Here is a 25,625-nt window from a genome sequence, read left to right as displayed (position 1 = left end):
TGCCTACAGATTTTCCCATGTTGAACATTTCATGTGAACAGAAATCAAATAGCGATTTTTTAATGGCCAACTACTTAGTGTAATTTTCTTCTTCCCTTTCTCCATCTTTTAAAAAAAATATTTGTTTGTTTGTTTGTTTTTTGGTTTTTCGAGACAGGGTAAAAAAATATTTATTTATTATGTATACAATATATTCTTTCTGCATTATGCCTGCAGGCCAGAAGAGGGCACCAGACCTCATTACAGATGGTTGTGAACCACCATGTGGTTGCTGGGAATTGAACTCAGGACCTTTGGAAGAGCAGGCAATGCTCTTAACCTCTGAGCCATTTCTCCAGCCCTCCCTTCATTTTTTAAATGTCAGGGTCCCCCTGTATACAGGCTGGCTCCAAACTTGCTATTCTCCTGCTTCACTCTGTAGAGTGTTAGGATTAATGGACTTTGCCAACATGCCCAACAACGCAAAACTCTTACAGCTTATTATGCTATAAGATATACCGGTATCTCACTCTTTTTATATTGAATAATATTCTCTTCCCTCAGTATACAATGGACAGTCATTTCTGCATCCATCCGGCAAAAGTACAGAGCTACTTTTTAGTTCTTGAAGGTGAAGGTGCGTATTGACAATACTGTTCACCAATTTTAATGACTGCAGATCAAGTATTTTTGGTTGTAAATTCACATGTGACAATCTTGTTTTAAGCAATAAGGGTTAACAAACACCTGCTACACAGAAGCCTTTAAAAACAAAGCCGGAGGGGCTGGAGAGATGGCTCAGAGGTTAAGAGCATTGCCTGCTCTTCCAAAGGTCCTGAGTTCAATTCCCAGCAACCATATAGTGGCTTACAATCATCTGTAATGGAGTCTGGTGCCCTCTTCTGGCCTGCAGGCATACACACAGACAGAATATTGTACACATAATAAATAAATAAATAAATAAATATTTTTAAAAAAAAAAACAAAGCCGGAGAAATATTGGCCCAAGCTCAGACAGGAGGCTGGCAACAGGCAGGAAAAGGAATAAGTCAGTCTGAATAAGACAGTTGGAGATCCTGTTTGAAATTACCAAGTATTTCAGAGTTGCAAGAAAGTGGACAGAAATGCTGCTTATCCCAGGATTGATCAACGCAGGAATAATTAAAATCTCTGTGTGGCAGAATGGGTTTTTCTTATTCACCAGTTCTCGTGGGAAAGGCCAATCTGACTACCACACAGATCCATTGAGCAAACGCTGGGTGCAGCCTGTATCCGCGAGATAAGTGCAAAGTGCTTTCAAAAGGGCAGCATTTAGAAAGCCTGCTGAGATTACTGAAAGTCAACAGGAAAATGAGAAAAAAAAAAAAGGTCTATGAGGGTAGACCAGTACCCTGATCAAGTCTGACACCTGCTGGCTGGTGAAATGCCTGTTTTTAAACCTCAAATTAGCATCCTCACCCAGTTCCAACCAAAGCAACACCTTCACTCACACACACACACTACATGATGGAGAGGGGCCACTGCCTCAGGCCACAGAAGAGGGCTGGAATACAAGCAGTTGTAACACGGACCTCAACATAAACTGTGCAGTCCTCAGGATCTGGATCCTGCCCTCCCTCAGCCACCCTCTTTCCTTTCCTTCCTCCAGTCTTAATCTACTTTTGTTTTTCCTCTTATTATTCTTTTAAGTTTAGCATACAAAGTGAATGTGTTTCCTTATTCACTTTCTTAGATATATGTTGTTTCATCATTTATCCTTCCCACCTTCTCTACTGCACAGTTCTTGCTGATTCCAAACATTCTCAGAAATAGTCCCCACTTTTTACCACACATGTTCCTTTTCAATCCCTTTTCTCTCTCTTCCCTCTTGAGGTCTTTTCTTCCTCTCCCATGATACCCCCACACCAATACACTTAAAACCAAGAGTCCACATATGGGGAGGGGTATAATATTTGTCTTTCAGAGTCTTAGGCATTTTGCATAACTAATGTTCTTCTGTAGTATCTATTTATTGAAAATATAACAAACACCCCAAAACATTTGTCTTTCTTGTGTGGATGCTATGTTAGCTCTTCTGTATGACTCCAATTTTAGCATATAAGCCATCGAAATGAGTACATAGAAAGCTTTATTTCTTGCTACATGTCCACAAAACTGCTTACCAGGTAGTAAATGTGTTGTGTTTTGTAAGTCCTTCTAATATCTTCATAAGCTATTTTATTGGCTTGGAAATAACAACCTCCATGCCCCAAGAATCATCTCATCCTTCTAGAATCAAGACCACTATTAGTTCTCTACCAGAGGCAACACTGCCCCCTGTAGGGCATCTTTGACAAGTCTGGAGATGGCTTTAATTTTCACAACTGTATGAGCAGCAGGGACTTATTATGTGCTTGTTGTACAGAAAGGACAGAGATCAGGGAGGCTGGTAGATATCTTATAGTGAATAGGACCAGTTACCACAACAGAGACTTTCCCAGTTGAAAAAGCACATAGCGTAGAGATGAGATGCCTTTATTTAAATTAAAACCACAGTATCCCATCCCGTCATCTGTGCAAACTTTCCCTGACTGTCCTTCATAGTCCCAGGTCTGCAATCAAGACTAAGGCATACCCTAGTTCATCTCTCATCCCACTCTAGGAGGGTCCTACTTATTTTCTGTCCTATAACTTTTTTAAAAGTAGAGACCTTTTTCATCTGCATGTCTGTTACAAACAAAATATATTATTCACTGTTTTGTAATATTTAATAAACAAGAGAGAAAGGTGCACTGTGTGTGTGTGGGGGGGGGGGATATCTGCCCAGGCACAAAGGGCCTAGGTGGCTTAAACCAGACTAAACTAACTATCTGAGCATGCAGTATGTAACTTCCCTAAATTAAGCCAACCTAGGTCTGCCAAGGGGCCCCCGCAACAGCTGCCGTGCCATGAGACAAGACGACCCGAACCAGTCTCCTGATACCAGCGCTGCTGCTTCCCCTCCCTCAGGTGGGTGGGGGGCATAGAAGGTTTTCCCTTTTCTAAAATAAACTGTGCTTGCTACAGCCAGCCAGTCTCCCAGAGACGGAGCTGTTGACAACCCCCACTCGTCCCCTTCCCCAAGGGGAAGTTCAGTGGGACAAAGCAGCCGATAAAAGCAACAGTGCACTTATCTCTCTCTCTCTTTTTTTTTTTTTTTTTTTTTTTTTTGGTTTTTCGAGACAGGGTTTCTCTGTGGTTTTGGAGCCTGTCCTGGAACTAGCTCTTGTAGACCAGGCTGGTCTCGAACTCACAGAGATCCGCCTGCCTCTGCCTCCCGAGTGCTGGGATTAAAGGCGTGCGCCACCACCGCCCGGCTTCTCTCTCTCTTTTTTAATGTGCACTGGTGTTTTGCTTGCATATGTCTGTGTGAGGATGCCAGGTGCCCTAGAACCAGAGCTACAGACAACCGTGAGCTGCCTTGTGGGTGCTGGGAATTGTAACTAGGTTATCTGGAAGAGAAGCCAGTGCTTTTAACCACTGAGCAATCTCTCCAACCCCAGTTCACCTATTCTTTTGGCTGTATCACCAACAGCTTTGTAAAATTACTCAGAAAATATATATTTGATAAGATTAGGAAGCAGAGATTCAGGGTAAAAAAAAAATGAAGTAGAAAAACACTATTTACAAAAAAGCAAAGCAGGGCTGGCAAGATGACTTAGCAGATAAGAGGCATCTGCTACCAACCAGGGTTCAGTCCAAGGGACCCACAGTGTAGCAGAGAACTTACTGTCTCCAGATGTCCTTGACCTCAACAAATGTGCTACAGTGTGTGTATACATATGCACACAATATAATAAACAGATAAATAAATACAATAAAAAATGTCTAAAATGTTTGTAAAAGGCAGAGATATCATATAAAGTTGAAAGTGGTCAATTTCATAAAGCAAGCCCGAGGCCTCTGAAGGGAGTGAGTGCTAGGACCTCTGCAGAGCCAATCTCAGGGAACTCTACTTACTTGAGGACAGCAATCTCCTGGACTGTGATGGCCCTTTTGTCTTTGGTTCCCATATAGGAGAAAATGTTTGGTTTCACTCTGTTGAGACAGAATCAAAGCATTCCTAAGTTACATATGTTAACCAAAGTACATTTCTAATAACTTATTTCAAAATACACTTATTAACATACTAAGAGAATAAGGAGAAACTTTAGTTAAAATTTTATTGAGAAAAAATTAAATAAACATGCAAATTAAAGCAGCAACAGCCGGGCGGTGGTGGCGCACGCCTTTAATCCCAGCACTCTGGAGGCAGAGGCAGGCGGATCTCTGTGAGTTCGAGACCAGCCTGGTCTACAGAGCAAGTTCCAGGACAGGCTCCAAAGCCACAGAGAAACCCTGTCTCGAAAAACCAAAAAAAAAGCAAAAAAAAAAAAATAAAATAAAATAAAATAAATAAAGCAGCAACAGCTGCTTTCTTAGCAGGGCTTGATTCCCAGCCTTGCTGGCTGTCAGGGAATCACCTGGCTTTCAGACTTGGCTAAACAGTAACTAACAAAAACAAAAGTCCATAGTAAGAACAATTTGTTAAGTTGCATAAAACTGTTAACAATAAAAGGGAAAATATTCCAGAGATATAATGTAGCACTCTGAACATTTTATATCTTCAGTTTTCAAAAAGTTACAGTAATGTGATTTTTTTTTAACCTTAAATATAAACTACAATTCTGTATTTTAAAAAAAGTCAAATGCTAAAACAGGGATCTGGATAGTTCTTCCCCCCAACCTTCCTCGTCTGTCTGTGTGTTTCAAGACAGAGTTTCTCTGTGTAGCCCTGGATGTTCCAGAACTCCCTTTGTAGACCAGGCTGGTCTCAAACTCATAGAGATCCACCTGCCTCTGCCTCCTGAGTGCTGGGATTAAAGGAGTGGCTAAATAGTTCTGGTATGGAGATATACAAAATTCTACAGAGGAATATTTGCATACTCCCAGAATTCCCAACTGTACATCCTAGAGGAACCGTTTCCTCCTGTCTACATCCTTAGGAGGCCGTCTACACTCTTGAAGATGGAACAAGAAACCACAGACTTTTTTTAGGAAGCTAATAAAAAAAGTGAAATGTTATTTAATTAGGTGTGGTATTCAGGGCTGACCCGCGTTCTCTCAAACTTCTAGGCAGAAGCCTTGGCTCCCAGCATCACATAAGATAACATTTGGAAACAAGGCCTTTAAAGAGATGACCAGGATAGAATGTGGCTTCTCAGATGGACTCTTCACAGGGAGTTCCAGGACAGACAGGGCTAGAGACCCTGTCTGAAAAACAAACAAAAAGAAAGAAAAAGAAAAAAACAAAAACAAAAAAAAACAAAAAACAAAAAACAAAAGAAAATAAACTACATATTCTGATCTTGGAACTTCCCGGCTACAGAACTGGGAGAGAATTATTACTAACTTCTGCAACGTAAGCCACTTAGTGGTTACTTTGTTTGGCTCATCTGAAAACACATGCCCTGTTTAGACATGTTTAACCTGAGTTAAATTTTCATAGAATACAAATTTGCTGTGGTATCTACAGACATTTCTTTTCCAAATATTTTTTTCTGTATGAGGGTTTGCCTGCATACATTTAAATGTGTACCACAAGCATGCTTGATGCCCCTGGAGACCAGAAAAAGGTGTCGGGTTCCTTGGAACTAGAGGTATAGATGGTTATAGGCCATGATGTGGGTGCTGGGAATTAAACCCAGATGCTATCGAAAAGCAGCCAGTGGTCTTAACAGCTGAGCCATCCCTTCACTTCTTCTAAAACCACAAACACACAAAGAATCATAGCACTTCACCTAGCCTCCAAACCTGTGATCTCTGCAGTATTTTCATCCCTTTCCCTGACTTGTAATTGTATGTGAATTATTTACTTCCAGAACTTTTATCTTGAATTATTAGCAAAGGGATAAAAAGTTTATTGATCTATTTCCCACAAGCATTCCCATTAGGAAGTACTTTTGGCATTTACTGATCTCTTCCCACTGGCACCGAAAGAGAGAACACATTCCTATTTTACTGATTTTGTGTAAAAACAAGAATGAGACACTAACCGTAAATATTTGGACAATACATTGATGGCATCCATGGTGTCTTTGTTTTCCTTGTATAGAACAAAGTGGCAGTAGCTTCCCCGAGATTTTGGCCAAGAATGTTTTCTTGGATCTTAAAAACAAAAAACTTAAATGTCATATATATCATAATAATTTTTTTTAAAAAAAAATGAACTCTATGGAGATCACTTTATGATACAGAACCGTTCAATAGTCAATCAGATGTAGCCTGACACAAAACATAACTAGCCGCATGAACTATACATACTAGGCTTTCTGTAACTAGTCACTTAGACAGTATCTGCCTACATCAATCAGATGTACCCTGACATCATAAAGCATAACTAGCCGCATGAACTATACATACTAAGGTTTCTGTAACTAGTCACTTAGTATCTGTCTACACCAATCAGATGTACCCTGACGTCATAAAACATAACTAGCCGTATGAACTATACATACTAAGGTTTCTGTAACTAGTCACTTAGACAGTATCTGCCTACATTTAAAATGAGAAGTGAAGTGTAAGTGCCATGGAAAATGAGCGGGAGTCAGCAGTTGTCTTCTCACAGCTGATACATAGAACCCACAGGGCTTTGCGGGTTCCTGGGTCAGCACACATCAGAACCAAGGGGCCCTGTATCTTCTTCATTCAAGAGGAAAAACCTTTACGATAGACCCTATTATTCCTGCTTCACCGCTAGGAATTCACACATGATAGCACAGATGGAGACAGTTGTTTTAGTGACTTTGTAAATTTTCCAAAGGCCATTTCTAGCACAAAAGTTTAGTTAGTATCTACAAAGATATCTACATGAGCAAGTAGCTGGCATTTAAAGCCGGACTCTTATAGTGTATGTAAAAACGTAAGCCATGTTAAATGCTACCTTCTGAGTCAGTGTAGCATGACTGCCCAGCTCTTTGGGGATAGATAAACAATCTATAACCTGGATACCCTGATGGTTAAAACTGTTCTTTTAATTGAATATTTCAATTATACAATCTGGAAACACATTTTAAACAACACAAGATTTAGATGTAAACGTCTCAGAGTAAAGAAATCAGGACTCTGGAAAAAATAAGCTACAAGTACAGTCTGCAGATACAGAAAGTTCATGAGTCCTATATAACAGGTGAGCTGGTTTTCAAGGAACGCGTCTAGTTTCATGATATAAGCACTCCATGAGAGAAAACCTATGAGAAAGTATTTTGCATAATCAACTAGAAAGAATCCTCTTGCTTTGAAAATTGTCCTTAAAAAATCTTTTCATACAAACTTAGGAATCTTCAGAGGCTTCTTCTACCTGGGACTGAAGGTAAGTGACTATCTGGCTTTGTCAAGCAAAAGCACCTTTTGATAACAGGTTAATGACTTCATCTACAATGTAAAAACCACCAAGCAACGTAGAGAACCAGTAACCCATTTCACAAAACCATCACAATATAAACATGCCTAGAAAATCAATTTCTTTCTTGATGAATATGTGAGTCTTTTCTGTCATGTATAGAAAAATATTAGAAGTATCTCCTTAGTTCTTGGTGTGACATTCTCACGATTTCCTTAGGGTTATGAATGAAATATCCTTTTCTCGTTTTTTCCTTCCAGTTCACTCCCACTTAAGCAAAGTTATCTGTATTAGGACAACATTGGTATTTCATCTTGTCTACACGAAATACCAATCGCTCTTACCTGCTGCAGTTCTGACCTCTGTCCAAATGCACAGCATAAAGAGCACAAGAGAGGAATGTTTAATTTATAATCCCGTTAAGGTGCTTTAGAGGTGAACATGCAAATGATCGCATGGTAAGGGAATGCACTTGGTACTATGTGGGGGGTCAACAGCCACTCAGACACAACAATGGGATGTTGTAGAGGCAAACAGAAAACAAACAGGAATCTCCCCGCTAGGCACAGCCTTCCTGACTCTGCATCTTCACAAAGGACAATTCATCCTTCAAGACTAAAATTGAGCGTGTCTGCTTCAACAGATGGTTTTCAGCAAACATGTTAGGACATGTTTGAAACACTGGGTGGCTGCTGTGATGAGAATGTGATGCTGCTTTGCTTCACGCCTCTTTTGTGTGCTTCCTGCATTGAACTGCAAAAATCGTTCACATTAGCTGGTGGGGGAGAATGGGGGGACAAGGGGACTGCGCATGCCTTTAATCCCAGTACTCCCTGCACCGAGAGCTCTTGGCTAGCCTGGGCTACAGAGAGAGCTCCAGAACAAACCTCCCACCCTACCCTACACAAAAGAATCTCACAAAAAACTGAACATTGTTGAACGATTAGTAGAGAGAACTTTCCTATAGTCACCAATTTACAGATTAAAAGATTTAAGAGATGATCTGTGAGACACTGAAGAATTTATGAGTAAAATGACATGTCATGTTAACTTATTTTAAAGTGCTCCCAAAAGGAAAAAAGTGTGTGTGGTGTGTGTGGTATAATGGACTAAACAGAAATAAAGGAATGTCAGTCATCTTGAAGGTGATGGACGGATACGCAGGGCTGCATTCTCTATCTGGACGCAGAATTTAAAACGTCCACAATAAAAAGCTAAAATCATCTTGTGTAACACAAGATGAAGTGTGGCTATATTTTTTAAATTCTGGTTTCTAGCACAGTCACATGTAAGTACAAAGGCAAGAAATAAATACAGCCACAAGACTAAAAACCTAAATGTTATTTTCCTTTAGCAGAAACCAGGACAAATCAGTGAGTCTGGTTTACAAGCATGCACTTTCTTTCTTCTTTTTTTAAATATTTATTTATTTATGATGTATACAATATTCTGTCTGTGTGTATGCCTGAAGGCCAGAAGAGGGCACCAGACCCCATTACAGATGGCTGTGAGCCACCATGTGGTTGCTGGGAATTGAACTCAGGACCTTTGGAAGAGCAGCCAGTGCTCTTAACCTCTGAGCTGTCTTTCCAGCCCCCAAACATGCACTTTCTATTAGGAAACCTAGGCACAGAACATGAATTCAATGACCTCTGCAACTAACAAATACAAATATTCATTTTCTAAGAATGCTCAATATAAAATATAAAAGAGTAAAACATTTGCACTAGAAATATTCTGAATAAGCAAAAGCAAAAACTCTATAAAGAAAACTCTAGGGGCTGGAGAAATGGCTCAGTGGTTAAGAGCACTGACTGCTCTTCCAGAGGACCCGGGTTCAATTCCCAGCACCCACATGGCAGCTCACAACTGTCTGAAGATCCAGTTGCAGGGGATCTGACACCTTCACACCAATGCACATAAAATAAAGTTAAATAAACCATAAAAAATATTTAAAAAAAAAAAAGAAAACTCTATAAAAACAGCCTCCAAGAACACTTAAGTTCAGGGAAAGATGACTTCCACATATTTTTGAGTCACTCCAATTTATAATATATTCACAAAGAATAGCTGGGCAGTGGTGGCGCACACCTTTAATCCCAGCACTTGGGAGGCAGAGGCAGGCGGATCTCTGTGAGTTCGAGACCAGCCTGGTCTACAAAGAGCTAGTTCCAGGACAGGCTCCAAAGCCACAGAGAAACCCTGTCTTGAAAAAAACCAAAATATATATTCGCAAAGAATTCTAAGGCTGGGATTTCACTTCCTACTTCCAGAAGGCTAGTTCTACCTTCTGAAGGCATGGCATCACCGTCCAGACCTACACAGAAGGAAACGAATTAACAAGGGAAACCATGCAGGGGCTCCGGTGAAGAAAGATGGAAGTAGCCTGAGGATGAGATGGGGTGGTGGGCAGAAGTCTTTCTGCTTCCTCAAAGTCATCTTCATTAATGTGCCCCATATACCAACCTTTCAGCTTTCTCAATATCTTGCTCCATCCATTGTCTTTACTGCTGTCCTTAAATTTCCACCTTCCCCTTTCTCTGGCCCTTTCATTTCCTATATAAATACATTCATGACTCTAGAATCTTCAAAGTCAAGCATGTCTTCTCCTTACTATATTTTCCCCTCTCCCTTTGCTTTACTGCTTAATTTAAAAACCACACTGTATATCTTGCCTTCTGTTTCAACTTACTGTGTAAACTGATTTCTGTCTAATTAGTCCAATACCAAGCTTAATTAATAGACATTAGTCATTTTTTTGTGTTGCTAAGTGATGGGCATATTTTCAAGTTCCTGTTTCATCAAATCTGGAGCACTTTCTCTGTGGCCTCTGGAATTTCTTCTTTTGTGTGGTCTGTCCCAGAAAGACCAGTGTCGCTCTATTCTGGGTAGGTAGAGCTCTAGGTGCAGAGACCCTGCCTGAGAACCATTTACTTCAGAAAGTACAAAGAACTTGTATATATCATAAAAACAGGTTTTTTTCTCCCTGGAGGCAATAGCCCTTTTGGACTCTGTAGCTCAGGTTAGCCACAAATTCATGATTTCATCGTCTCTTGAATGCTGAGAAGGTACAAGTACGCTACAATGGCTGCCCAGATTTCTTTTATTAAGTCTGTGGTTAAAAACAAGTGCTTGAAAGCAGTTAAGATGCATATAATCTCAAAATACCAATTTATTACCTGCTTGTATAATGTTATAATAATTATATACAATTTACCAAATTGAAATAAAGCAATGTGTCACTTTTAGACTGGATTATCATATCATGTTTCACAGTGGACAGTTCTATTTGGGGAAAGCATAAAAATTCCGTAAGTCTTGGTTGGGTGGTGGCACCCCTTTAATCCCAGCTCTTGGGAGGCAGAGGCAGGAGGATCTCTGTGAGTTCCAGGCCAGCCTGGTCTATAGAGTGAGTTTCCACAATAACCAGGTCTAAACAGCGAGTTCCAAGATAGCCAGGGCTACAAAGAGAGGTTTTTCTTGTCCACCCCCTCCCGCCCTTCCCAAGACAGGGTTTCTCTGTGTAGCTTTGGTGCCTATCCTGGAACTAGCTCTTGTAGACCAGGCTGGCTTCTGGCACAAAGAGAGATCTTGACTTGAAAAACAAAACAAAATTGGATATGGTGGTGGACAACTATAATCCCAGCAGAAATGGGGCCAGAAGGATCAAGAGTTCAAGGTTACTACATAGTGAGTTTGAGACCAGCCTGGGCTACATGACACACCAAAATAAATAAATAAAAAAGGAATGCTGAAAATTTGTTTAATAATATATGATCCACAAATAACACCTTATACCAGGGTTTGGCAGTAGATGGCTTTCAAAACAAATTGCTAAGCTTTAAAAGGCCCAGGAGAACAAACTGTCATTGGCACTGGGCTCCATTCTCAGGGCCATGAATCAGTTTCCAGACACCTGTTCTCCCTGAGCTCTTGGTGACTTTTCCTTTAGGCCACTTTCAGTTTGGGCAGGAAAACTGCATGAGAAAAGGTTGAATGCAGACTCCCAAGTGACCATCTCAGCTAGAGAACGCAGAAGGGAGATTTAGTCCAACTCTGACTATATACCATAACCCTCAAGTCCAAGAGGTTCAGGCCTCGGGGGAAATGCTAGCCCCACCTGAAAACGCTAGTCCAAACTGAAAATGTTATTCCAATCTGCTTGGGCGGTAGTGCTGTACGCTTTTAATTCCAGCACTTGGGAGGCAGAGGTAGGCGGATCTCTGTGAGTTCGAGGCCAGCCTGATCTAGAAGAGCTAGCTCCAGGACAGGCTCCAAAGCTACAGAGAAACCCTGTCTCGAAAAACAAAACAAAACAAATAAAATAAAAGGTAAAATAGTCTGCCTTACTCAGGATGTTCAAACTGAGATGGGGAGGAGGTGCTTCGTATACACAACTCATTTATAAAATCTTAATTACACACACACACACACTCATTTATAAAATCTTAATTACACACACACACATACACACACGAGAGAGAGAGAGAGAGAGAGAGAGAGAGAGAGAGAGAGAGAGCAAGAACGAGCAGGGTGTGGTGTCACAGGCCTTTAATTCCAACACCTGGAAGGCAGAGACAAGTGGATCGCTTGAGTTTGAGACTAGACAGACTTAGTAAGTTCAAAGTCAGCCAGGGCTACACAGTAAGACCCCATCTCAAAAACAAACAAAAAAGGTAGCTATGACATAAGCACAGAAATCCTAGATGTAAACAGAACAAGATGTGGCTCTGTTACATAAGGGAAACTATAAAGGCTATGTCCTCCATGCACAAAATATAGTATTGCCCAAGAAATGAAGGTCATTTTCAAGAGGCAATCAGTCAAAAACACAGTTTGTACCTTCTACAATCTGCAACTTCATGACCACACTAGCAGAATAAGACCTTGCTTTTCCTCTTGGCAGAGTGGTTGTTAATCAAATGCTGATCAACTACAGCCTCCCCAAATGTACCCATGAGAGAATTAAGACCCAATATGCCCATGATTGTATGTGATAAGTCACCTTTGTCCTTCATCTGGAATAGTGACATACTGCCCTTGGGAAAACTGAAAATACAGGAACAGAGTCACTGAAATCACTTCCCCCGGCATGGACTCCTTTGCATTGCTGGCTGACAGGGGGATGTTGAGATACTACTTTACATAGAAGCAAACAGTAACAGTAGATCCTCCTGCCTCAGCCTTCCATTACAGGCCCGTGACACCATGCCCAGCTTTGTTTTTTTTTTTGTATCAACTGAGCATCCTCAGGTCTCTACCTTTTCCTCCAATTACTCAAAACTTCTCACTGATGGTTGATTTTTTTTTCCAGGTGGCCAACCTGGCTTTTTTTTTTAAGCCCTTTCATTTTCCTGGAAGCATCATTACAAACATGTAATCGTCATTCATATACTACGCTATCTCTATTCATAAGCCCTTTCATTTTCCTGGAAGCATCATTACAAACATCGTCATTCATATACTACGCTACCTCTATTCATTTAGAGGATATTGACAGGTCCGAATGGGTCCAAGCCTCTTACAACAACACCCTGCGGGTTTGTGGTGACACATGTACTTTGAAGTAACTGACTGCTAATAGGGAGAACTTGAGACGTACAGCACCAGATACTGGTAGGGGAAGAAAATCAAGACATAACTGTCTTCTGTTTAGTTTTCATGAAAAACATATGTACTGATTTGATAAGGAAAACAAGAAATATCTAATTTTTCTAGGGGTCTAGGCAAATAGAAATTCTCATGGTTGTATAGAACACATGAGAACTTAAACATCAAAGTGACCGACAGTATGTTCACACTGACTGTACAACAGAGAACAAAAGGACTCAGATGAAGGGTCAACTTCTTAAAACCCCATGTTTTATGTACGTGAACGAAGATACCCATGTTTGGGAAGTTGAACAGGACATATGTCCCTGGGAGGTGGAGGTCAGCATTTCTGTTCATCTGAAAGGCTTCTTCTTCCTTTAAGAGCATGCAGTGAACAACCCCCCCCCCCCCTTTCTGATTAAATTGGCAATCAGCTCACTCTGCTCTCAGGATTCTCTCAGGCACCACTGTAGTTTTTGTAAATCTGCACTCACATACAAGACTGAAAGTCCACCAGACAGAGTGTGCAGAGCTGCTCTCCATCTGAAAGGACTTTTGACCTTTTGAAGACGTGACATGACCCTCTTGTACAACGGCAAGACGTGAATAAGCAAAGCAAAGGAGGTGGGAGTGGGAGGTCCTGCCCCTCCTGCTCGCCTGACAGGAAAAAGCGGGCCAATGTCATGCTTACTTGCCAAAGCCTTTTTGCCAGCTGCATGGTAAGCTACGATATATTTCCTTCCTTCTCTATCCTCTGTTTTTGTCTCCAATCCTGGGAAGAGAGATTTAATAGCTTGATGGATGATGGTTCTTTTTTCTTTGGTGTCCTCAATGACCTATGGAAAACAGAAGACAGGTAACAAACACTCTATAACAAGCATCAATAGGAAGATAACATGAAGACATGGCTCAATCTATCAACTATGCAAAAGTCAACAAGAACACTTGGCTATTATTTCAGAAAACATTTCGGGCTGCCTGATAATGACAACGCCATGGGCTTGTGGACAGTGCATCTCCAGATGCTTCACAAGCACCTCAGACTCACCTTCTCCTTCACTCTCCACGAGCTCCCTGCTAACCCACCACTGTGTCATGTGGAAGTCAGAAGGAGGCTCGGGAGAGTGACAGAATGCGTTTGAAGTTACATAATGGCAGGGTACAAGAGCTGGGTTTGACATGAAGCAGGTAGTCTCTGTGATCACCCCCAGAAGCTGCTTTTGGTGTCTCTTCCAGATAAACAGCATGGGGAAGTCACAGAACAAGATGCTGAGAGCCAAGCCTTCCGGGTATCAGAAAGTTAATCCTTCTGCCAACTCAGTCCACAGCTGCCTCCTACTGGACTTTATTTTATATTAAGTTATTTTATGGGGGAAAATCTAACACAATAAAGAAAATCAACATAAAGAACACTTAAACTGCCGGGCGATGGTGGTGCACGCCTTTAATCCCAGCACTCGGGAGGCAGAGGCAGGCGGATCTCTGTGAGTTCAAGACCAGCCTGGTCTACAAGAGCTAGTTCCAGGACAGGCTCCAAAGCCACAGAGAAACCCTGTCTCGAAAAACCAAAAAAAAAAAAAAAAAAAAAAGAACATTTAAACTTATTTAAACTTATCATTTAGACAACTTTTTGTCAGCTTTTGAAGTTTTTCACACCAAGAAACAGATTTTACCTCTATTCAACATCACAAAAGGCTGGATATGCCATATTTTAAAAACAAAAAAAGATTTTACAAAACACATTAATGCTATACTCAGTGAACAAGTATTTTTCTAATTCACTCTCTTAAAAATGTTGATAGTGGGGTTGGCAAAATGGCTCACTGGGTCAAGGCACTTAGCCACACAAATTTTCCTCTGATGTCCACATGTGCACGCACTATGAAGGTTTTCAAGTTATAAAGGAATACATTAACTGGGCCACTTTCCTTACCTCTGACAGCAAGAAAAATTAAAAGCGCTGATTGTGAGATCTATGAATTTGATTTCACAGACTGATTTAGTTATTGCAACCTAAAAGCTGAAAACATCAACACAGAGACTAGATCCTAGACCTTAGAAAAACAAAATGATATAAAAAATAAAATGATTCATAGCCATAGGTAAATGATTTCTTCACAGCACAGAGTCAAGATCAGCAATGGCTGAAAGCATCAAGTTGGAATAACAGTTTACATATATAAACATATATTTAGACTGAAAATTTAGCCAGTTCTAGCAAGGCAGGGCATCTGCTTATACTTCCAACACCGATCAGAAGTTCAAGGCTAGCTGGGCTACATACATAGTGTGTTTCATGATGGGTACGAGATGGTTACCAAAGCAACAAAACTAAGTCTACAGAGATTGCTCAGCAGCTAAGAGAATCTGCTGCTCTTGCAGAGGACCTGGGTCAGTTCCCAGCAACCAGTGACAGCTTATAACCATCACTAATGCCAGTTCCAGGGGAATCTGACACTCTCTTTTGACTTCCTTAGGCACCAGCCATGCAGGTGGTATATAGACATGCATATACACAAAATAAATGTTTAAAAACCAAACCAACACCACTAAACTAAAACTACAAAGTATTTCCTCTTCATTTACTAGATAAGGTAACTTGCCCATAATTCATGCCCTTTGAAAGTTAAAACTGGGGGCTGTAGAGATAGCTCAGCAGGTAGGAGATCTGGATGTCTTCCCAGACCTGGGTCTCATTCCCAGCACCAACATGGCGGCTCACAACTACCTGTAACTTCAGTTCCAGGAGATGGTAATCCCTTCTAGCCTCCTTGTGCACCAGGCACGTACGTAGCACATGGGCATATAACATGCAGGTAAAACACCCATAAACATAAGCAAAAATAAATAAATAAATAAAGTTAAAACTGTGAGCCGACAACAGAGCTTTCAGAATATGAGCTAGTTTTGCCATACGTGGGATATGTACACGGGCCTAAGACACAACCCTATTACACATGCACGAAAACGTGTGCTCTATCTTTAATTGCTCTTACAGACAATTCTTTCTTTTTTCTTTTTAAAACTGTATTTATTTTTATTTCATGTGTGTGTGTGTTTGCCTGCAGGTATGTATTTGTAACACTCGTGTGCCTGCTGCCAGAGAAGGTCAGAAGAGGGCATTGGATCTCCTGGAACTGGAATTTCAGACAGTTGTGAGCCAGTCCTGGGAACTGAACTCAGGTCCTCTGCAAGAACAAGGGGTCTTAACTGCTGGCTGTCTCTCCAGCCTTAACTGCTGCTCTACACAATTCTTAAATTCAGACTTAAAAACACAGGTAACCCCTTTCTTACTATATCTGTGGCTTGACTCTGGTAGTCACTGTTGGCCATGGCAGTATGAGGAAGGGGAAAGGGAAGAGGGCACAGGAGCAGGATCCAGAAGCTGAAGAAGCTAACTGGTGGTTTGAGCTTTGAAACTACTTATTATTCATGACAGTTTAAAAAAAATTTCTAAATTTAATTTAAAAGTTTTTTTTTGTTTTGTTTTGTTTTTTTAAAATGTGATGGTGCATGTCTTTAATCCTAGCACTCAGGAGTAACCTCTGCCTTGGAAGATAGAGACAGGAGGATCAAGAGTTTGAGACTGGATCAATTATATGAGAACTTGTCTCAAATAAAAAAAAAATTACCAAAACCAAAATTAAACCAAACCAAATAAATAAATTAATTTGAGCAAAGTAAAACCAATAAATAAATAAACAAACCCTATTTTTAGGAGTTGGGATAAAGTCCAGCTGACATCAGTTAAACATTTAAAGGCTGGACATGTGATGAGTGCCCATAATCCCAGGAATTGGGAGGTTGAGGACAAGAGTCCCAGGCTATACAGTGATAGTCTACTTCAAAACACACAAAGTCAAACCAAACAAGCAGAACAAAGGATGAGTGACAGAGAAACCACAACCTAGTCAAGGGTTTTGTCGACAGGTGAATTGTTCAGTATTCTTCAGGAAGAGAGGGTGGGGAACACAGGTGGTGATGCTGGAGGAGGACAATGAGCTGTGAGAAGCTGGAGTGACTGAATGCGGAGGTGTGAATGAAAACGGCCCCCACAGGCTCACAGGGAGTGGCACTATTAGGACTCATGGCCTTGTTGGAGGAAGTGTGCCACGGAGGGGCTTCTCTGAGGTTTCAGATGCTCAAGCCAGACCAGTGTCACTCTCTCTTCCTGCTGCCTACTGATCCAGATGTAGAACTCTCAGCTACTTCTCCAGCACCATGTCTGCCTGCATGCCACCAAGCTTCCCACCATGATGACAATGGACAAAACCTCTGAACTGTAAACTAGTCCCCAATTTAATGCTTTCTTTTGTAAGAGATGCCGTGGTCATAGTGTCTCCTCTATGACACTGAGTGATAAAAGGAGAAATTCTAGACAATCTAAAATTTATTAGTTCATTACAATGTGGTAAAGGGGTTGGGAGTGTAGCTCAGTGGTAAAATGCTAGGCTTATGCAGAGTCCAGAGTTTGATCTCTAGTATCTTATAAATCGGGTACGGTGTCCATAATTCCAGAATTTAGGAGTGAGAGAGAGGCAGGAGGGTCTGAAGCTCAAAGCTATCCTTGACTATCCAGTGAGGTTCAGTTCCAAGCCAGTCTGGGCCACGAGATCTTGTCTCAAAACAAAAAAGCGAAATAGTACAATGCACAATTAGCATATATAAAGCCCTGGCTTTGTCCCCAGTACCACGTTTGGTTAACATCACAATTTCATTAGATGGACTAACCTGGAAAAACAGAACTGCCATAGGAAAGTTGAACAATGCCTTTGCTATTCCACCTATCACCTAAGTTCTCTATTTCTCAGCTAGCAGTAGATCCAGGTTGAGTAACGGCTTCCTCCCTTCTTTCCCCTGAGACTCTCCCTCTTAATCCCAACAGACTAAGAAGCCATAAAGCCAGAGTTTCCTGCCAGGACCAGGCACCTGACCACCATGGTCCTTTGCAGCCATGGAACTATCATCCTGTGGTTCTATTTTTTTTCTTTTCTTTTCTTTTTTTTTTTTTTAATTTTCGAGACAGGGTCCTGGAGCTAGCTAGCTCTTGTAGACCAGGCTGGCCTCGAACTCACAGAGATCCGCATCCTGTGGTTCTAAACAACACATCTCTTTGATACATTTTGGCCACAGAATTTAGAAAAACACAGCTTTGCTAGTCAGGCACGGTGGATGCTGAGACAAAATGTAAGGCCCATCAGGGGATGGGGATGGGGGGTTGAGGGGAGAGGGGAGTTATAGACAGATACCAACTCTCCAAAAAACACAAAAGCTGGGTGTGCTGGAATACATGGTAATCTCAGCATTTGCAAGATGGAGACAGGAGGAGGAAAAATCCAAGTCCAGGCTGGACCATGAGATCCTTTTATTCTTGTTTATTCAACAAAAATAAAACAAACCAAATTTTCCCTGACATATTTATCTTGAAATTGATTTTTTGCCCTGATTTATACAAAACAAAACCAAAAACTAGTAGACTGTCCTTTGAGAGCAACAGGACAAGCCATCCTTTTAAAGCCCAGGTAGCTGTTCTGTGGTTACTCATGAACCCACCAGGAGGGAATCACACAAACCCTAGACCTCACTCTTGCACCTCTTACCTCAATGGCAACGTTGGTTTCTTTATTTTTGAAAAGCTGTAGCTCCTCCAGTTGCTGTCTGTCTTCAGCTGTCAGAACAGTGAGTGCATCTTCAGGAGGGTCCTTTTACCACAGAAAGCACGTGAGTTACACAGAGATAGTACAAGTACCTTTCTAGGATCTTTAGGAAGAGCTATTGTTTACAAAAGATGGATTTTTCTAGAGAGATTTCTACCTCCTCATCCACTGGAACAGATAAGTCATCCAAATGGCTGATCCGCCCATCTTTTCCAATTTCGTGAACAACAAAGTCAGAGTATCTAGTAAAAAGAAAACCAAAGTTTTCAATAAGTGTATATTTTACTGTTTACTAATTTTAGGACAGAGTTTACTCATTCAAAACAAGAGATTTAAAGAGAATCTCTATTGTAAAGTATTACCAAGAAATTTTCTCTTATTTTAATGAATACTGAAACACGTACAGTTTTATACTAGACTAAAATATTAGTATAGAAAATACTAACAAGGGGCTGGAGAGATGGCTCCATGGTTAAGAGCACTGGCTGCTCTTCCAGAGATCCTGAGCTCAATTCCCAGAAGCCACATGGTGGCTCACAACCATCTGTAATAAGACCTGACGCCCTCCTCTGGCGTGCGGGCATACATGGAAGCAGAATGTTGTATACATAATAAATAAATAAATCTTTAATTTAAAAAAAAAGAATACTAACAAATGCAAAGTAAAAGTTCACCAATGTTTAGGGCTCGATCAGTATAGCACTTGAGGAGCAAGCATGGATGAAGACTTGAATTTGAACCTCAGCACCCATAAGACAAAGCCAAGTATGGTATCACACGCCTGCAATCTGCTGGGGAGGCAGAGACAAGAGGATTATGGAGCTCTCAGCCCATACAAAATGGTGAGGCCCGGGTTTCGAGACTGCCTCAGAAAAACAATGCAGAAGAACTGAAGAGAGAGGTCAATGGTTAAGCGCACAGGTAACTACATGGCCGCCCTCAACTGCTTGTAACTTCGGTTCCAGTGGGTCTGGTGCCCCTTTGTAGCCTCCGTGGGCACTGCACATATGTGTGCAGATAACTACATGCAGGCACTCACACCACACACATAAAAATCAGTCTTTAAAAGTAATCACGTGGGGAGTTACGGAGGAGGGCACCTGAGGTTAACCTCTGGCTTCGAAATACACATGCATATATACACTCCTACGCTTATACAATCCATATTAAATCAAGTCGTAAATACAGTTAGTTAACTGAAGCTAAATAATAATAAGTTAATTAAAAAATAGTTACTTAAATCAGAACCCAGTAAGTCTGTCACAAGCTACCACAAAATTTGTTTCTATCATTACATTTTCTGTGACACTGGTACCCATTTTGTGGATGTGGATACTGAGGCTCAGAGGACTCAGTTATTAAGTATCTAAACAGAGTCATACCTAAATCTTTCTGGCTCCAAACAACTTCCTACTGAAAATATGGTCTAGTCATCTGAGACAGCTTAAGATTATAAGATGAATTCAGAAAAATAAATACCTTGAAAATGTCTAAAAGAATTTAACAAAACAAATATCACCCCCATACATGAACAATCTGCACCACTGGGAAACAGTATTTATTTAAACAGTTCTGGGATAGGTCTGTCCTTGATAAGAACTAAGAGTTCAACATGAGACAAGATTGAGAATTAAAGACCAAACTGGTTAAGCAGCAAGATTCTGTCAAGAAATAATGAGAGAAAAGGCAAAAGAAACAGAAAGAAAGCAAGAAATACAATGTGGGGGGCTGGAGAGATGGCTCAGCGGTTAAGAGCAACGGCTGCTCTTCCAGAGGTCCTGAGTTCAATTCCCAGCAACCACGTGGTGGCTCACAACCATCTGTAATGAGATCTGGTGCCCTCTTTTGGCCTGCAGGCACACATGGAAGGAATGTTGTATACAAAATAAATAAATCTTAAAAAAAAAAAAAGAAATATAATGGGTACAGTATAGTAAGAGTGTCTGTCCAGTGTGCGTGAGGCCTTGAGTTCAAGGCCCAGGACCACAGAAAGCAAACACGTTTAAAACCCAAGACCATCTACTCAAGCAGCTCTCCCACACTGTCCCTGAAACTGACCAGAAACGCAAACAACTCTTGGGGTTAGAAAACCAAATGGAAAGTTGGGTGTAAAGGCACACCCCCAAATTTCTAACACTCAAGAGGCTGAGGATTGAAAGTTTAAGACAACTTCTGAGTTTACCTGGGCTATTTAGAGAGACACTGCCTCAAAAACAAACAAAAAGATCTTTTTTAAAGAGAAGAAGGTGGGTAAGACTGAAAAAAGGGGAAGAGGGAGCAAAGACAGATGGAAACTGGGGGCTGGAACTGTAGCTCAGCAGCTGAGGAGCTTGGCTAGCATGCGTAATGCTCACTAACACACCTTTCTTTTAAGATCCCTGAGAAGCCCTCATGAGGGCTCACAAACTTGGTGATGCCAACGTCAAGCTCTGTGAGCCCATGCTTCATCATGTCTGCAAAGCTCTCTGGCTCCTCCTCTTCCCCTGTCTCTGGAAGGCCTTCTTCCTCTTCTTCCTCCTCTTCCTCCTCTTGCACATGAGCACTGGAATTCTTTTCATCTTTCTTTGTACTTCCAGCTTCTGGAGGCCCAGGCTCATCCTTACTACTGTACAGACCTTCATGTTCTACTCCATCCTGACTGTCGATCAGACAGCACTCTGAGACCTTCTGTTTCTTTGTTTCCTCCTGCGAGGCCACACCGTCACTATCTTCCACAACAAGGCACCCACGTTTCAGGGACACGTTTGTCATTTCCATCTTTAAGGTTCCAAGAAAACATTTACGAGAACCTTTTTAGAGAGGAGAAAAGAGTAGAAGTTAACAATCTCCCATAAAGAAGCTGATTTTTGGCAAACAGAAGCACAATGAACCTTGTTCAGAGGGTCCTTTAAAAAATCATTTATTACAATAATTCTCAGGGGTATGGAAAGATGGCTCAATGGTTAAGAATGCTAGCTGATTTTTCAGAGAACATAAGTTTGGTTCCTAATACCAGGTGGTTCCTAATACCTAATATCAGGTGGGTCATAACCACCTGCCAGTCCAGTTCTAGGAGATTAGACATTCTCTTCTGGCCTTCTAAGGCAATCACATGCATGAAGCATTCACTGACACACATTCAGATAAACAAAACATGCAAGTATCTTTTTAATGAGAAAGTAAGTAATTCTGAAATTCGCACACACTCAAAAGTATAAAAACAGAAAACAAGTACAATAATTTGCACCAACATTCTCATGAACAGCTAGGTGCAGTGGTACATGCCTTTAATCGCAGCATGTGGGAGGCAGGTCAGGTGGGTTTTCTGTGAGTTTCAGGCCAGTCGGGGCTATACCTCAATAAACCAACAAACAAAAAACTTTAAATGTAGTTTTAAGCTAGAAATGTTTTTTTTTAAAGGGATTTATCTTTTTTTAAATATTTATTTATTTATTTATTTATTATGTATACAATATTCTGTCTGTGTGTATGCCTGCAGGCCAGAAGAGAACACCAGACCCCATTATAGATGGTTGTGAGCCACCATGTGGTTGCTGGGAACTGAACTCAGGACCTTTGGAAGCGCAAGCAATGCTCTTAACCTCTGATCCATCTCTCCAGCCCAAAAGGGATTTATCTTAAGAACATAATTTAGAGAGGGGCTGGCAAGATGGCTCAATAGTTAATAGCATTTGTTGCTCTTGCAGAGGACCTGGGTTTTGTTCCTAATACATGGTGGCTCACAACTATCCCAAATTTGTTTCATGGGATCTGATGCTTTCTTCTGACTTCTGCAGAAACCAGACATATACGTGGTGTATCTATATACACACAGGCCAAACTCTCATACATAAAAAAATTTAAAAATTAAAACAAAACAAACCCAAACCAAAGAGAATATAAATTCGGGGGATGAAGGGACGGCTCAGAAGTCAAGAGTTCTTGTTGCTCTTTCAGAAGTTCCACATTCAGTTCCCAGCACCCGCATGTAGTGGGTTTACAACTGCCTGCAATGCGAGTCCTTGGGGATTCTGAGCTCTGTTCTTACACACAGATGTGTAGACACACATGCACGCACGTAAGACAAATTAAATATAAATAGGCTGAATAATATGTAGATACAAGTGACGAGGAACTGCAACAGGTGGTTACTTCTAGTTGAGGACCTAGGTGGCTATAGCTGTGCTTTCACTCAATACTACCATTGTTTTATTATAACCTTGTCCCAGGCACGTGTATTATCTTTCCAAAACTGGTAAAATACAGCAGCATATTAACGAGAGGGGTACTGTTATGTAGTACCTAAGAAATCAGCCGGGTATGATGGCACACTCCTGTAATCTCAGCACTTGAGAGGCAGAAATTAAAGGACTAGTTCAAGGTCAGCCTGAGCTATAAGAGATTCAGACTCCAAAACAGCAAGGGATGGTGGCTTAGTCAGTGAGGTGTCTCCTTGTAGTCAAAGACTGGTCTTTCATTTCCTGACAGCTTAGACCAGAATAATTACACTGAAACTATATTAATTACAACACTATTTGGCCAATAACTCAGGCATACTTCTAGCTAGGTCTTACATCGTGAATTAACCCATTTCTAATTATCTGTGTATCACTACGAGGTTGTGGACTACGGGTAAGGTAAGACAGTAAGGTAAGGTTCTGGCAGGTGTCCTTTGCTGCATCCTTCTCCTTTGGCAGCTACATGGTGTCTCCTTGACTCTGCCTACTCTCTCTCTTTATCTCTGGACTTCCCACTTGGTTTTGCTCTGCTTTTTGATTCCTGAGCTATTGTTGATGCTTACTCATGGTTTGTTCCTTTAAATACTTTTGCTTTCTGAGACAGGGAGGGTCTCATGAAGGGCTGTGCATGTTAGCAAGTGTGCTAACAATGAACCACATTGACCTTTGTCTTTACTTTGAGACAGGGTCTTCCTAAATTGCTTAGAATACCCTTACAGGCTGCTTTTGAACTCGTGATCCTCCTGCCGAGGCCTGCAGCAGCATGCATGACTTAGAGACACTTTCTTTAAGGGCAGAGCACACCCAACATCCTATTCAGAAAGAAAAATTTACTCTAACATATAGCGAGTATATATATCCTGTGTAGGCACTGGATGAAAATGGATGACTTCTTGCAATGAAACAGATGACATTCTACTTGTGGACATATTCAAAAACAAAATAAATTTGCAGGGGATGTTCTCAGAAGCAGAATACAATTAAACAAACCCTGTGTGAGGACATGTAAGCCAGTTAAAAGCAGAGAAAGGGATGGATGAGCAGAAAGGGTCATTTTGTGTGAAGCCTCCATAAAGATGTTTTAAAGACTTGAAGAAAGTAGACCTGAAAAACTCTCAGTAGACCCTGAGAGTCCCACGGGGGCAGAATAGAACCTGTAAAGATCACAGGTAGAAATTAGGCTAACAGACCAACTGGCAGGGTCATTTTGTGTGAAGCCTCCATAAAGATGTTTTAAAGACTTGAAGAAAGTAGACCTGAAAAACTCTCAGTAGACCCTGAGAGTCCCACGGGGGCAGAATAGAACCTGTAAAGATCACAGGTAGAAATTAGGCTAACAGACCAACTGGTCTGTTATTTCTTTCCAGGGTGCAAAAATCTCAGTTTCATTAGTGCCTTCTATTGCCCCATCCTCTAACAAAAATGTTGAACAGTAGAGTTTGATGGCCCAAGCCCGTGAGTTCCAGGCCAGCTTGGTCTACAGAGTTTTCCAGGACAGCAAGGCTATACAGTAGGGAGACTGTCTCAACCCTTCCTCCACAAAAAGAGAGAGTCAAGTTCAGAGGGGGATACAGTGGATGTCCTTCTCCTGTAAGACCAGCACTTGGGGGGCTGAGGCAAGAGGCTCTCTAGTTCAGGCCACCCTGGTCTACACAGTCTAAGTCCTGTCTCAAAACTATGTGTCCAAATAAGCTTGTTAAATTAATAGTTTCTGTCTGTTGGCTATTAGCTAATTATTGGACATGATTTCCCTCTTTCTCACTAAAGCAAATAGTCTGAATTTTGACAGCTCCTTCAATAAAAACATTGCCCTGCCACCGGGGTATACCAATTTACAGATGGCCACAGATTTTGTATTTGTTGTTGTTGTTATTGTTGGTGGTGGTAATTTTAGAGTGGGAACAAATCAGAACAACACCTACATTTTAGGTTTTTTTTTTAAATTTCATTTTTTATTTTTATTTTTTTTAAGAAATGGCCTGTAACTCTCTCCCAACCCTACTTTCTTGACAGGCGCTGATTAACAGCAATAACCATGTGCTTTTTAAAGCCCCCTCAGTTTAGGGCTTGTGGTAAGGACCAAAGGGTAAGTAGCCTGCACAGCAAAGGCTGGAGAAAAGACCCCAGAAAGCCTGATTGCTTTCTTGAGGGTGAGAAGAGCAGCAGCCCGAGGCCGGCCTAGAACGTAAAACATTTGCGGCCAACACCAGCACTAAGCCCAGACCCGTGCACGCCGGTCGGACAATTTGGGGGGTTGAGCAGGGCTGGGGAAACGGTTGGTTTGTATTTCTAAGAAGGAAATGAGCTTGGGGAGCGCCTAAGGCACCTCCAAGCAAGGAAGGAGAGGAAAAGGTTCCGGTCCACAGAGCAGCGTCCAAAGAGGGGTTAGGGACGCAGCGCCGCCTAACGACCAGCCAGGATCAGGGCGAAAAGCCGGGGTCCCGGAGCACCGATCGGGAATTAGGGATCTGGGATCCGGGATCGGGGAGCCTGGAGCAGATACCGGAGAACGAGAAATGTGGAGCCGGAGGCGGAAAAACAGGGGACGGCGCGGGCTGCGACCGCGGCCAGCCACCCTCCCGGCCGCGTGCTTCTCCGAAGGCCTGGGGCCGTGCCGCCTGGCCGAGCACTTACCCGGAGCCTGAAGGCGCGGGCCAGGCGGCAAAGAAGGCGCTCGCTCTGGACGCAGGAGAGCGGCGGCCACTCGGAGGAGACCGCAGCCAGCGCCAGTCCGCAGAGGCTACACCGCGAGGAAACTCACTCGTACCAGATCTCCCACCA

General features: G+C 41.7%; 1 protein-coding gene across 2 annotated transcripts in view; it reads right to left on the bottom strand.

Moving 5' to 3' along the window:
• Positions 1-25,625, bottom strand: part of LOC121458913 (pseudouridylate synthase 7 homolog) — a 46,791-nt gene extending 21,166 nt beyond the window's left edge. The window contains exons 1-8 of one of the 2 annotated variants that reach the window (XM_041668300.1): positions 25,479-25,625; positions 20,990-21,416; positions 18,785-18,869; positions 18,571-18,672; positions 13,662-13,806; positions 7,723-7,740; positions 6,033-6,144; positions 3,958-4,035 (exon numbers count right to left, since the gene is read on the bottom strand). In XM_041668300.1, coding sequence (XP_041524234.1) covers positions 3,958-4,035; positions 6,033-6,144; positions 7,723-7,740; positions 13,662-13,806; positions 18,571-18,672; positions 18,785-18,869; positions 20,990-21,384 — 935 coding nt within the window. In that variant the 5' untranslated portion in view covers positions 21,385-21,416; positions 25,479-25,625. The remainder of the gene's footprint in view (positions 1-3,957; positions 4,036-6,032; positions 6,145-7,722; positions 7,741-13,661; positions 13,807-18,570; positions 18,673-18,784; positions 18,870-20,989; positions 21,417-25,478) is intronic. The other variant, XM_041668301.1, reaches the window with a different exon arrangement.

The sequence above is a fragment of the Microtus oregoni genome, unplaced genomic scaffold (genome assembly GCF_018167655.1).
Source record: "Microtus oregoni isolate MIOR12 unplaced genomic scaffold, Mior012 000018F_ref0000195, whole genome shotgun sequence".
Taxonomy (NCBI): Eukaryota; Metazoa; Chordata; class Mammalia; order Rodentia; family Cricetidae; genus Microtus; species Microtus oregoni.
This window is presented reverse-complemented; position numbering and strand designations above follow the sequence as displayed.